This window comes from Anopheles arabiensis, chromosome 2 (genome assembly GCF_016920715.1).
Source record: "Anopheles arabiensis isolate DONGOLA chromosome 2, AaraD3, whole genome shotgun sequence".
NCBI classification, from domain to species: Eukaryota; Metazoa; Arthropoda; class Insecta; order Diptera; family Culicidae; genus Anopheles; species Anopheles arabiensis.
The window spans coordinates 109,728,197-109,743,299 of NC_053517.1; the positions used below are offsets into that span (position 1 = coordinate 109,728,197).

At 47.7% G+C, this 15,103-nt stretch overlaps 1 protein-coding gene across 1 annotated transcript in view; it reads left to right on the plus strand.

Moving 5' to 3' along the window:
* The window catches only part of LOC120895141 (myosin heavy chain, non-muscle), a 41,136-nt gene that overhangs the window by 21,119 nt on the left and 4,914 nt on the right, over nt 1–15,103 (plus strand). The window contains exons 4-11 of the mRNA XM_040298222.1: nt 415–571; nt 3,924–4,045; nt 8,581–8,604; nt 9,370–9,393; nt 10,656–10,748; nt 10,854–13,593; nt 13,685–13,989; nt 14,292–15,056. Coding sequence (XP_040154156.1) covers nt 415–571; nt 3,924–4,045; nt 8,581–8,604; nt 9,370–9,393; nt 10,656–10,748; nt 10,854–13,593; nt 13,685–13,989; nt 14,292–15,056 — 4,230 coding nt within the window. The remainder of the gene's footprint in view (nt 1–414; nt 572–3,923; nt 4,046–8,580; nt 8,605–9,369; nt 9,394–10,655; nt 10,749–10,853; nt 13,594–13,684; nt 13,990–14,291; nt 15,057–15,103) is intronic.

A 15,103-nucleotide genomic window follows, 5' to 3' on the forward strand; every position in this document is an offset into this window, starting at 1 on the left:
TGTTGTGGTCCTTGTGGACACGCTGACGAGGAACGAATGTAAAAGATGTTTTACGACGTGTTCTTGTTTTGAATCTGGTTTTACCTTTGGCCGGAAAGACACGACACGATCATCTTGCCACCGAATTGGATAGCAAAATATCTTTAATCAACCCCGCAACGAGATACGAGAAGATGAGAAAGTTTGCATATTTATAGCGCTCTATGGCTGACTAGCACGATAGAAACGATAGAGGTAAATGAGCAAAAAGGTGGTGCCGTACCGGTGGCGCCAGAGTTTTTACCTATAACGATATTTTATTCATCACTCTCGGGGCGCCACCGCCATCCACCACCACCCCACCACATCACCACTGGCGAACCTTTCTAACTCATAGTAATAAATTTGTTTCCTCTTCTTTCTCTTTCGTTTTAGACATACTCGGGGCTGTTCTGCGTGGTGGTCAACCCGTACAAGAAGCTGCCCATCTACACCGAGAAGATCATGGAGAAATACAAAGGCATCAAACGGCACGAGGTGCCACCACACGTCTTTGCGATCACAGACACCGCCTATAGATCGATGCTTCAAGGTAAGGCTAAGGCTGTGTGTTGATCAGCTCCCGCGTGTTTCTTGTGGTGGCGCATGTTGATGGGCGCCGATTAGTGGTAATTGTTGATAACTTCGATCACAGGATATCGTTAGGGTGCGTGCAGCAGGAGAGGTTCAGGGTTTTCTCGCTGGGAATTAGCACTAATTAAGTCGTTTAGTTAGGGGCTGTGTTAAACAGGAGAGAAGGGAACCTGACATTCCCCTGGAGGACATGATAAAAGTAACAATCAGAATCGACTGATACACAGTATAAGCGAGAGAGTCTATGATTGATAAACAATCTTCTCTCACTTTTTGCACAGCTAGTGTTCAACATATGGTTGGGCGTAAGAAAGCGTCTTGCAATATGTACACCGAAGACATGTGTGTCGTAGTGATTGGTGTTGCCACAGCTGGGTGCGTCTTTGGCCGGAATATAATTCATCGAAAGGAGGAGTAACTGTAGGGCACTGTGTAATTAAATGGTGGTCCATTCGCTCATCGTTCACCCCGCGAAGTGCGCAAGAGATGGACGATCGTTGATATTGGTCGTCGTTAGCATTGGCGTGTAATTGCATCACACACACACGGGCGGGGGTATGCGCATATCTCAATTTCGAAGCGAAAGCGAAACTATACTTAGTGCACATGTTCAACGACGGTGGAATTTATCTGCGTAAATGAGATGTTTCGCAAAGCTAAAGGGGATTGCATTCCAGAGGAAGAAGTATCACTGAGACGTGAAGGGAAGCTGTGTGTTTTTTGTACGATGATTATCATCTCCGTTGATTATCCTTGAAAGGGGGACGCGCGAATGTATGTCAGGATGATCTTTTTGTACGATTCGGGTTTTAAAACTACTATGTACACGTTATTTGGTAATATCCTCCACTGCACAGATTGTTTCGTTCGAAGGGGGGTATGGCGGATGTTACTTCCATATTGAGTAAAAATTAAGTTGATTTCACGGACGCGATTACCATTTTGGAGCGCGAGATTATTGGACAGATGGCTAATAAATATGCGCTTTTCGGGTGTACCCATATAAAGGATCGATACAATGTGCTTACGAATGGCATTCATCTTCCCCTGGTTTTGGAGCGCGTATTTGCTTTCGTTTTGCATATGAACGGAAGTTTTGAAGTTTTATTGCTGTGTTGTGTCACGTCTTTTCGACCTAATTTTCGTTATTACTCAGCATAAGTGGCGCTATGTCAAATAGTGCATAGACTCCGACTGCAAAAAATGGATGCAACTGCGGCACAACAACACAACAGCCGGGTCTATGATTCATCGTAGAACTATTTGCTATTCCGAACGTCTACGCACGCTAATGCACGCTAACGATTGTATCACAGCACAGTTTCCCCCCCACGGATTTGCCATCGGACGTGTTTCCCGCCCGGTTAGTGTGTGCTTCCGCTTACACCACATCCACGTTGCTTTCTTCTGCTCTGCTACTGCTCCTAGCAGCACCGTGTAGTGGAGGGTAAAATTAATTGGCCGGTTGTTTTCGTGTGGGTAGCTCACACACGTCGATCTTTTCTATGCTACACATGTACGATCGTATCTAAACCGCCTCGAGATCACTGAAGATGGAAGTATTTCTCCCCAGCCAGGCGTTCAGCGGTGGTGTAGCGCGTTGTATGAATTTATTTCCTCGAAGCGTGTTAATGGGGGAAATTTAACTTCCGTGAATATTACCATCGAATCAACACATTTACTAACATGCAAACAGGCGTATGGACGCCTTTGATCGAGCACGAGGCGACAATAATAACGTTTTATTACGTAGAATATCTGACGTCATTGGAAAACCAGTAATATCAAAAGTTAATAGCACAGCTGGAGAATTAGATTAGCAACAGTGTGTTATTCAACAGCAGGTAGATTTACTGCAGAGGATCGCTGCAATTGCACTCTAGTTTGAAGTGACCAATCACGATCTGGCGGTTCGATTCGATGCAGTTGACTGAAAATTACCAAATAAGTCACACATTCTCGATCAGTGGACCTCCGAGCACTGCAATCCTGGCTACCTGTATACCATACGGACGTTTCGAGATTTGTTACTGAAGATAGCCGAGATAGATTGCAGCTCGCCGTACGGTAGCAAACATTTAAATTAATTTCTTGCTACACTAGCACTTGACACCTGGCTTCTCCTGCTCCCCGCGGCACACCAAATCAGAGGGAGGACCGTACGGCGTTTGATCCCCTGTCGGCTGTGACCTTTTTGTCTTGCAATTAATCAATCTCCAGTACACATGGCAATTAGTGAATATATCCGATGACTCAAGCATCGCCAACAGATGTGGGGAAGGCTTCTGCGTGCGTATGTGTGTCTATGGGAGTGTGAATGGTCCATTTAAGGAATCTGTCGATTTGCATAGAAACGTTAGCGAGAGAGGTGTAGCCCGGTAAAGCTCTTTCACAAAGTCACTAGAGGAAGGAGGTTTCTTTTTACCTTCGACATAAGCGTTTAGTGTAGCTGTACGTCAAGCGAAAAGGGGCGGGAGGGAGTAAGTAGGAAAGGTCCGATGACAGATTTTTTTTGCTCTTGTATTCCACTGGTCAAATGACTTAATGAGGTCGCGAGAAGTTGTAAAAAAACGGCTCGAAGATGACCATCTATGGTATCGTCAAACTCGGCAAGAAATCTTGCGCGTAGCCCAACGGATCCGCGAGTGTGTCTCTCGATCGAGCATTGAGTTGTCGTTTTGCGTAACATATGTTTCGTGTGCGGACATTTGTGGGGTTTTTTAGGTAATGCCCTCACATGCTCACGTCTCGGTCGCGATCAAACCGCAACGTCAACAAGTATATTAACTGCGTTGGGTTAGACACTGAAAAGCTGTTTTGCTCTGGAGTGACCCTTTTTCTAACGAATTCTAATGTCCGATGGCGGACAAGTGGCCAAATGTGGGAATCATTGCGCTTGTGTGATCTGCTATTTATACTCGCTCATGTAGAAAGATCGTGGAGATACAGGAACAATCTATTAAAGCAGCATACTCTGCACCGTCTCAGTCATCGCAGAAGTAAACTTTGTAGGCTTATGAAGTGGCCTTGCCCATCATCTCGCCAGACGATAAGCCGATCGTGTCTCTCGGGCAAGGAATGTCATTTACAAACATGTCAAGCTGATAAACGAGCAAGTCGTGCGAACCGGAGCAAAGCACACAAACAACAGCAAGAGAGAGAGGGTTTAGCTTTGCATAGCTTGCGACGGACGAGCACAGCTTCTCGAGGTCGTCATACAGAGCACTTTTTCCAACACGTAGCCGTCCCGCGCACCCTGTATGCACTCATATTTACTCTACTTTCTTGTTCGTTTTTTTTTTTTTTTGCAGATCGAGAGGACCAATCCATTCTTTGTACCGGCGAGTCGGGCGCTGGCAAAACCGAGAACACAAAGAAAGTTATCCAGTATTTAGCGTACGTCGCTGCATCGAAACCGAAGGGATCCGTCGCGGTAGGTGTCGGCTGCAGATTGTAGCGTAAAACACACTCACTCTTACCCTGTTCAGCGTTCACTTCTCTGTGTATAGTGGCAGTTTAGTGTTAGTTTAGTGGCTGGAGGAAATATGCTTACGAAATGTTGACCATATGGTTCGCATTGCGCATTGACATTGTGAACGACCTGTGAGAAAGAAGTGGGTCAAAGCGTGCATCAAAGCGTCCGATATCTTACGGGATGCATAAAATGGAGTGCCCATAAACCGCCGAATCGCGCCCGTCACCTTCCTCCAACCCCCTACGATCGTCAGCTTTGGGGATCGTCAGAAATGAATGAGCCATTTTGATGGTGACTGCACCTTCCCAAACTGTCGTTGCGGTGCAATGGGGCATCAATTCGATGTCCATTTATGGAAGAATTTCATAGTCACACATGTATGCGGCGGTTGGGTGGGTGATTTGCATGTTTACTGCAAACCATTGCATCTGCTGTGTGCGATGTCTCTCACCCACCCCAAAAAAGGGAAGCTTTGGTTAAATTTTGCCTTCCCCGTTTCGGAGAAATTAACTAACATCAAGCGAAAGTATGTGCCAATGGACTGTGTTGTGCCACGAAGGGGGGGCAACAGCCACAGCTGCCCTGTTTGTCCAGCTGCAGCCCACCCAGCGCTATGTGAGTGTGACACCCAGCACTGAGATCGTGGAGATTACACGCCTCCATTTGTCAGATTCCACTTGTTTGGTACATGTAAATGCGTAAATCTTCATCTAGTGTAGCTCTCAGCGCTGCCTGTGGAGGAAGAAATTAATTAATTATTAATTATCGCACACTAATGGAAATGAATGAGCTCGGTCGGTATGTCAGCACCGCCTCGTCTCGCCCGCGCGCAACCCTTTATGATTAGCGGAAAAATTAGCATGAAACACTCCATAAGACAGGCAGCAGTTGCATTTCGAGCTTCGAACGCTCAAGTATACGGTGTGGTAAATTAATCTCGTTCCCACTAGACGACGCGGAGTGGTGTGTTCGCTGAAGAGCACAGATCCATCACGCGACACGCGATCGCGGATTTTATACCTTTTTAACCGCTCCCCAGGGTTTCTACCGGCGCCGCCGCCGCCGCACCCTGACAGACAGTTGACAAACTCACACAAGGGTGCTGTGGTAAGCGATCGATCAATTTCATGAGCTTGTTTTTCTCCCTTGCTGCGCTTGCTCCTCGCATCGTGGGTAAGCCTAACACTCGATCATTGGTTCAACCACGAACTCTGTGCGCTCTAACGTCGCTCCTCGCGGAGTAATGCCGGGCTCTTTTAAACGAAAGAGCAATCGGCAGTAGCAGCTATATGATGGAACGGAAACCCATAACTCCGGTGGTCCTAGCGTTAATTGAGCGCAAATGATCAGCGCACCACCATGGTGGTGGCGTTGTTGAGATAGATGTCGATCCGCACCGACCGTTTGCTGGCGTTATACGAGAGTTCCAGTTTTCGCAAATGGTAGCAAGATGGTAGAATATTCATAAAAATTCACTTCTCACCGCTTTGGCGCAATGTATCGCATTAAGTTGCAGTAATAAAATTGTTTTGCTTGCAACACCTCTCTCATCAATAAAACGTACGATCAGGCTAACACGACACCACCACCACCAGCGCCAAAAGTGGCCATATCCGAATGTGGATTGGTTTACCATTTTCGGTCTCCAATCTGTGTGTTTTGTGCATGCAGCCAGCAGCACAGCAACCATATGTGCGCGTATCCCAAGAAATCGAAATCGAACCAAGGCGCCTTAAAATGAGCCATTTTCTTGTGGACGGAGCAGAGCCTGTAGTAAAAAAATAATAAAACACCCTTCTTTGGGCGCAAGACAACACAGATTGAAACATAAATTCAACCACCACATGTGGAAGAGAAGGTGGAAGGAGTACGGTCGCGGTTTTTGGATGGTGGATCCCTGTTTTCTCCTTCTTTGGCGCACTCTATGCTTATCGTCCCGATCTCTCTCGCTCTCACTCTCTCTTTCATACGAATCCGTAAAAGCTTTCGATCGCCGGGGTTGAGAGGACAGGAGGAGGGTTTGCATGCTGAAAAAGCCCATATTTGGATGCCGAATAGCCGAACGCCACGAATGTCCCGCAGAGGAGAGTCCATCCATAAGGCGCTCCGGCGGGTACGAATTGAGGACACGGCAATATGAAAATATAATTGACGGTCGTCCAATGTGCGACAGATTGGTTTTTGGTGCAGCTTTCCGTGGCGATCGCGAAATAAACATGTCCAGCCGTGTATAGACTGCTGGGAAGCAAGCAATTCATTAGTAGAAGGGCTTAGTGCTTTACGCGAGATGCGCCTTTTATGGGGGAAAGTGCATTTATGATCGGTGAGAAGGTGTCGTAATAGACAGAAGAGCTATAGTTAACGATAGCATAGGGCATAATAGCGCATATGTAGTTTCAGTAGAGTGAAAGTAATTGAATGCAATAAGATTTACCGCAATATTCGTTGTAATTGGCTCAAATTTTAACGAAATTTCTTAGAATGATCATCTAGCCGCGTGCAACCCGATGTAAATTCCGATGAGGTCAAGGTTCGCGCATGCGAGCAACTGTTTTGGCTGTCGTGATAGTCACTGCTGAAAAGTTTTATTGAATGAATGGTGCCACTGAAAAAAAAGGGGCGAACACGTCCGTCCTATTCCCCCTCATTCACACTGATTGACTGTTCATAGATATGCTGTCAGCAGCGATCGCTAATCGGTAATCGAATGTGATGAATGACGACAGCAACAACGGTGCGGCAGCAAGCAATAAAATACCAAACGAGCTTCTCTCCGAAACACTATGCTCGAAGCTTGTAGTGATGCAAAAGATAGCGAAGAAAAAGAAATACGAAACTGTCGTAAGAAAAACAGCGTAACCAGCAACACACGCCACAGCAGCCCCCCTTTAACCTCAATGGCGGCACAGCTGTGGGGTGACATGCGCGAGTGTAGCGTAAAGGGGTAAAAACCGCAAAAAGCCCTCTGCTAGATCGCTCCGGCTTGTTGCTGTTGTATGTACAGTTCGACAGGATTCTATAAAAGGCGTGTGCTCCGTTTGTGCCCTTAGAGTGTGGCGTGTCGTTAAAAGAAAGGAACCACTTGAAAGAGCGGGAGTGTATAGGGAGAGAGAGAGGGAGGTTGGGAAGTGATCAGAGCTCTTCAATCGCGCGGGTGCTGTAATCCATTCTATGACGCCCAATATGGTGTGAATTATATAAACAAAAACCGGTCACATGGAACAACTGCCGACTACACACTCCTAGCAAAAGCAAAAGGGCCCCAGATTGGGGAAAAGGAGAGGTGATCGCGTGGTGGAAATGTCTCCGCGTGTAAAAGAGAGACACACACACAGCGTGCCGCCGCAGAGTGATAAAATATCGAAAGTCGCAACGGCAAGGCCCCGCGAGACCTCCGAAACTTGTACGCGTTAAGCAGTCGCCGATTTCGGTGCAGCATGTCCTCCGCGCGGTTTCGCGACCAGCCACCGGGCGTACGACACCATCTCTACAATCCGCTTGCCAAGAGGAGGGCCAAGAGAGATAGAGAGATAGACCAGCGACTGGGAGATGTGTTTATGTCAGTTGCATTGAGGCCGGTTGTGCCAAAAATGGGTAGCTGTTGATTTTTATTAAATATTATTAATTATACTGACAAGGGGGAGAGCGCTGGGGTTTCCCCCCAGCCTTTCCTCTGCTATGATGGTGATTGGTATGCAGGGGTCGTGAAACTGCAAACTCCTCCCGTCGTACGTACATTGCGAGCTACCGATGTGTTGAGCGACCGACCCCCCCCCCTGGTTTTTCGAAACTAGTGATTATTGTTTTCTCGTGTGGTGGAGTAGTCCCCCTATTTGGTGTTGTTCGGAGGAAAACCAGCGACCCAGAGGGGCAATAAAATCCGGGTCATATGTATGTGTGTGTCTGTGTCGCAAGTTAAATATCCTCGCGATCATGGACCTCGCTGGCCCCCAAAACGGGGCCTGGAATTCCCCAAAGTGAGATTGCAAAAAGAAAAAAAGGACAATACGCGAATAAGAAGTGAAAAGAAGTAAATTAATTCATAAACCTCAACTTTGATCATACGTCCGATCTGTCTGGCTGCGTGTATAGAAGCTTTCAAATCGTTCTTCAGGCAAATATAAACCATTATTTATGTAACAATATCCTTTATTTTATAATTTTATTCAACTCTCATTATTGTTATGCTGGTTTCTTATTTTATTTAGCTAATTTTCCCCCTTTTATTTTCCATTTTTCTTCCATATCCATGTAACCGAATCACACGAATCGTCATTAAAATCGCCTCTTCACGCTCCGCTATTTCGATTGACTTTTGACATTGTTGATCACTGACGGGGCGTGATATTGATCCAAATGTCCCCTGTGCAATGCCTATTGCGCTCGATTATCGCATTTGCGCTGCCATCATCCATCCTGCTCGATTGTTGCTGCACCTGTTGCTGCCTGCTGCCGTTGCTATCGACTCTAAACATGCCTTCAAACCCTCTTAGACACCAACGCCAGCCCTGATCATCGTAAGTATTTTGTTTCTTTTATGTTTTATTAGTTATATTTTAAGTTTATTGTTTCGTTACTATTCTGTGTTCCTCCCCACTATTATCCGCAACGATGTTTTATTTCTGCTTTCGTTTTACTTTGACACTCCTCCGTCCGTTTCGTTTCAAAATTATTCCATATATAAATGATTGTGATTTTTCTCTTTCTTCTCTTTTCCAAATCTCTCACACGCCATCGATTTGAAAACAAAACATCGAAAATTGCAAAATATAAATTTAATCCCCCAACAACAAAAAAACAACCGATCTTTGGCACTGAAACACCAATACACCATCAATACAACCTCATCATCGTTTACCAATCGTCATTCGTGCTTTGTTTGTGATCGTCCTGGTTCCCTATATGTTTATCACCATGTTTAAACGCGCTTTTGCTTCACCAAAAAAAAAAAAAACGGCCAAAATCAACGCAAACGCAACTAATAATTTGCTAATAATGCCAATGCGGGTGTGTGGTGTGCGCGTGTGTGTTTGCCTTATGCTTTTACTGTCCGGAACTCCGTTTTGGAACGCGTTCGCCTTTCAAATCGTGCTATTAATCACACTCGCCGGCTTCTATTATCCGACGTGTTAAACCCAACCACACAAAATAATCAAAAATTGTCCCCAAAATCGCCACAAATGTACCGATGGGTTGCCTCGATACTCGGTAATCATCTCATACATCGTCTGATTTGCTCCGCACACACCGGTTGGGATAAAATCAAAACACTTGCTCTATAGGGTGGTCACCATACGAGTTTATCGGTAAAGTATAGTAACAGTTTTCGTAACCAAACTTACACCATTTTGCACCCCATCACTTGGTTGTTTTGCACTGTTTTTTGCACCGGTGTTTGTTTGTTTTTCCACGTGCACTGCTTCTCATTTATTTAGTTGATTTTAGTGTTTTTGGTTTTTTTTGTGATGGATATTTATCGTTGTTGATCGGTTTTGCCATTGTTTATATCATTTTCATCTGAGATTGCATTAGTTTTAGTATAGTTTTCACTTGTAAATGTAGTGTTTTCATTTTCTAGTACAGTTTCAGTACAGTTCTGCTAACAGCAAGTACAAACATACAGTCGTTTTCTTCATTTACTGTTGATTCGCTATTCCTTATTTGTTCGCTCGCATCAGATACTTCACACTGGTCAACTGGTCAGCCCATTTTGTCGCCGATTAATAGCTCTATTATGTTCGCGCATCGATTGATTCATAAAATCATCATTCCCTCTCGTGCGTTAGCTTTTTCTTTCTTCATTAATGCATTCGATTTGCAACTTATTTTGCCTCCACCTCCAGCAAAGCTTTTCTCCCTGGGTAATGGAATGTTGCAATTATCTCATTAGTATCGCTTTACCGCCAACCGATCGACAGCACGCGCGGTTGATTCCATAAGTGCTGAGGGTTTTTTTTGCAATTACTAAAGCTCCTGTTCTACAGAAAGACAGGCAGGTATTAAGAGGCAGCGTTCTGGGTTTTCTCGGAGTATGTAGCGAAGTATAGAACAGGTGTAACGAAACGGGGTTTGATGGATGAGTTGTTTCATTAGCAAATAAATGGCGCATGGTGTGCAAGTAGGTTAAGATTAAGATGGATCATAACAATTCACCCAGTAGCTTAGTATGTGGAGTAAGATAATAGGATGATATGTCCAAAGCAATCGTTTTATCACCTATTTGCACCAAATCTCTGGAAAGGTTAAATGTGGGGAGTTTAAGAATAAAGTTAAGCTGGTATAAGTGGTAAAATGTTTAGAAATGTACAGTAAATTGGATGGAAATAATTTACGCACAGACTGTTAATATTGTTTCATCCAACTATCGATCGCCATGACGCTAGCTACTCTTATTATCGTACATGTTATTGGGCACTCATTGAATATTGGTGTACTGTTGTACTATGGATAAAGTATGTTAACTGAATGAATTGTGAATGCATAAATGGTAAAATAAAAACCCGTTCTCAAGCTCTCTATTAATATATTTATTGTTTCTCCTTCTTTCCCATCACGTTTGGACTATTAGGGTGAATTGGAGCAGCAGTTGCTTCAGGCGAACCCCATTCTGGAAGCGTTCGGTAACGCCAAGACGGTGAAGAACGACAACTCGTCCCGTTTCGTAAGTATCGACCGCCGCTTCGAACGCATCAATAAACGTGCCACCAATGCATAACAATAAATGTACAATAAACACTTGCTTTCCCGCTTCTTCCCCATGGTGTAGGGTAAATTCATTCGAATAAACTTTGACGCTTCGGGCTACATCTCGGGCGCCAACATCGAGACGTATCTGCTGGAGAAGTCACGTGCCATTCGCCAGGCGAAGGATGAGCGTACATTCCACATCTTCTACCAGCTGCTGGCGGGCGCGTCGCCCGAACAGCGCGAGCGCTTCATCCTGGACGACGTGAAGACGTACCCGTTCCTGTCGAACGGTGGGCTGCCGGTACCGGGCGTGGACGACTATGCCGAGTTCCAGGCCACGGTCAAGAGCATGAACATTATGGGCATGACGTCGGAGGACTTTAACTCGATCTTCCGCATCGTGAGCGCGGTGCTGCTGTTCGGCTCGATGACGTTCAAGCAGGAGCGCAATTCCGACCAGGCCACGCTGCCGGACAACACGGTCGCCCAGAAGATTGCGCATCTGCTCGGGCTGAACGTGACGGACATGACCAAGGCATTCCTGACGCCCCGCATCAAGGTGGGCCGTGACTTTGTGACGAAGGCACAGACCCGCGAGCAGGTGGAGTTTGCGGTGGAGGCGATCGCTAAGGCGTGCTACGAGAAGATGTTCAAGTGGCTGGTGAACCGGATAAATCGGTCGCTCGATCGTACCAAGCGGCAGGGTGCATCGTTCATCGGCATCCTCGATATGGCTGGTTTCGAAATCTTCGAGCTGAACTCGTTCGAGCAGCTGTGCATTAACTACACGAACGAGAAGCTTCAGCAGCTGTTCAACCACACCATGTTCATCCTGGAGCAGGAGGAGTACCAGCGGGAGGGCATTGAGTGGAAGTTCATTGACTTTGGGTTGGATCTGCAGCCGACGATCGATCTGATCGACAAGCCGGGCGGCATTATGGCGCTGCTGGACGAGGAGTGTTGGTTCCCGAAGGCAACGGACAAGTCGTTCGTGGAGAAGCTGGCAGCCGCCCACTCCATGCATCCCAAGTTCATGAAGACCGATTTCCGTGGCGTGGCCGACTTTGCGGTCGTACATTACGCCGGCAAGGTTGACTACTCCGCCACGAAGTGGTTGATGAAGAACATGGATCCGCTGAACGAGAACGTGGTGTCGCTGCTGCAGGCGTCGCAGGATCCGTTCGTGGTGCAGATCTGGAAGGACGCCGAGATTGTCGGTATGGCCCAGCAGGCCCTAACGGACACACAGTTCGGTGCTCGCACGCGCAAGGGTATGTTCCGTACGGTTTCGCATCTCTACAAGGAGCAGCTGGCCAAGCTGATGGACACGCTGCGCAATACCAACCCGAACTTTGTGCGTTGTATCATTCCGAACCACGAAAAGCGTGCCGGCAAGATCGATGCTCCGCTCGTGCTGGACCAGCTGCGCTGTAACGGTGTGCTCGAGGGTATCCGTATCTGCCGCCAGGGCTTCCCGAACCGCATTCCGTTCCAGGAGTTCCGCCAGCGCTACGAGCTGCTCACGCCAAACGTCATCCCGAAGGGCTTCATGGATGGTAAGCGAGCCTGCGAGCAGATGATCAAATCGCTCGAGCTGGACAGCAACCTGTACCGCATCGGTCAGTCGAAGATCTTCTTCCGTGCGGGCGTGCTGGCGCATCTGGAGGAGGAGCGTGACTACAAGATCACGGACCTGATCGTCAACTTCCAGGCGTTCTGCCGTGGGTTCCTTGCCCGCCGCAACTACCAGAAACGGCTGCAGCAGCTGAACGCGATCCGCATCATCCAGCGTAACTGTGCCGCTTACCTGAAGCTGCGCAACTGGCAGTGGTGGCGCCTGTACACGAAGGTGAAGCCGCTGCTGGAAGTGACCAAGCAGGAGGAAAAGCTGGTGCAGAAGGAGGACGAACTGCGCCAGATCCGCGACAAGCTCGAGAACTTGTCGAAGAACTCGCAGGAGTACGAGAAAAAGTACCAGCAGGCAATGGAGGAGAAGACGCACCTTGCCGAACAGCTGCAGGCTGAGATTGAGCTTTGCGCTGAAGCGGAAGAGGGTCGGGCCCGGTTGGTCGCTCGCAAGCAGGAGCTGGAAGAGCTGATGCAGGATCTGGAGTCGCGAATAGAAGAGGAGGAGGAGCGTGTGAACGCGCTGACCAGCGAGAAGAAGAAGCTGCAAATCAACATTCAGGATCTGGAGGAGCAGCTGGAGGAGGAAGAAGCCGCGCGCCAGAAGCTGCAGCTGGAGAAGGTACAGCTCGACGCTAAGCTGAAAAAAATGGAGGAAGACGTCGCGCTGATCGAGGACCAGAACCACAAGCTGGTGAAGGAGAAGAAGCTGCTCGAGGAGCGTGCCAACGACCTGTCCCAGACGCTGGCCGAGGAGGAGGAGAAGGCGAAACATCTTGCCAAGCTGAAGGTGAAGCACGAGTCGACGATCGCGGAGCTGGAGGAGCGTCTGCTGAAGGATCATCAGCAGCGCCAGGAAGCGGACCGCTCGAAGCGCAAGATTGAGACGGAGGTTGCTGACCTGAAGGAGCAGATCAACGAGCGACGCATGCAGATAGAGGAGATGCAGCAGCAGCTGGTGAAACGCGAAGAGGAACTGGCACAAACGCTCGTACGCATCGACGAAGAGTCGGCGGCAAAGGCTGCGGCTCAGAAAACGCAGCGCGAGCTCGAATCGCAGCTGGCCGAAATTCAGGAGGATCTCGAGGCGGAAAAGCTCGCTCGCTCCAAGGCTGAAAAGCAGAAGCGTGATCTGAACGAAGAACTCGAGGCGCTGAAAAACGAACTGTTGGATTCGCTGGACACCACTGCTGGTAAGTAAAGGAGCGTGAAAGGTGGATGGGATGTGTACGTGATGTGTCCAAAGCAATTGCATTAAACCCGACTCGGTATGTTTTATTACAGCACAACAAGAACTGCGTTCGAAGCGTGAACAGGAGGTGGCCACCCTCAAGAAGACCCTGGAGGACGAGTCGGCCAACCACGAGTCAACGCTGATGGACATGCGTCACAAACATGCGCAAGAGATTTCCTCCATTAACGAACAGCTGGAAAATCTGAAGAAGATGAAGGGCGGATTGGAGAAGAGCAAACAGCAGCTCGAGGCGGAAAATGCGGATCTTGCTACCGAATTGCGCAACGTTAACCAATCGCGCCAGGAGAACGATCGTCGACGCAAGCAGGCGGAAACACAGATCGCCGAGTTGCAGGTATGGCAAGCAGAGGAAGAAAAGCCGAGTTTATTTTGCTTTATTTAAAGTTGACGATTTGAAGTTGACACAATATTCTTTCTCCCGTGCATGCCTCTTCCGTTAATGTTTTTGTTGCGCAATTTGCGTAACGTTATAGGATTATGTTGAGTATTTCGAAGTATGATTTTTTTTAATTGGTGTTTCATCAACGATCATTCATATTTTTATAAAACTCGCTTGGTCAATTGTACATCCACAATCAATTCATCTTGAAGGTTTCTTTTGCAATGGATCTAATTCCCTCTTTTTTCTATCATTAGGTGAAACTTGCGGATGTCGATCGTGTTCGCGTCGAGCTGCAGGATAAGGTGACCAAGCTGCAACAAGAATCGGAAAACATTACTCAACAACTGGACGAAGCTGAGCTGAAGGCTTCCGCTGCGATCAAGAGCGCCGGCAATCTGGAAAGCCAGTTGACCGAAGCGCAACAGCTGCTGGAAGAGGAAACGCGTCAGAAGCTTGCCTTGAGCTCCAAGCTGCGTCAAATCGAGTCGGAGAAGGAAGCGCTTCAGGAGCAGCTGGAAGAGGACGAGGAGGCAAAGACTAACTACGAGAAGAAGTTGGCCGAGCTGAACTTTACCATCCAGGAGATGAAGAAGCGCTCCGAAGAGGACTCGGACATTGCCAAGGAGCTGGAAGAGTCGAAGAAGAAGATGAACAAGGACATCGAGACGCTGCAGCGCCAGATCCAGGAGCTGCAGGCTGCCAACGATCGTTTGGACAAGAGCAAGAAGAAGATCCAGTCCGAGCTGGAGGATGCCACGATCGAGCTGGACACGCAGCGCACCAAGGTGTTGGAGCTGGAGAAGAAGCAGAAGAACTTCGACAAGGTGTTGGCCGAGGAGAAGGCCATCAGCGAGCAAGTGGCCCAGGAACGCGACGCAGCAGAGCGTGAGGCGCGCGAAAAGGAAACGAAGGTTCTGTCACTTACCCGCGAGCTGGACGAAGCGTTCGAGAAGATCGACGAGCTGGAAACGAAACGCAAGGGTCTGCAAAACGAGCTGGATGAGCTGGCAAATACACAGGTTAGTAAAAAGATGCGCTTGATTTGGTTTTGACTTCTAATGACTCG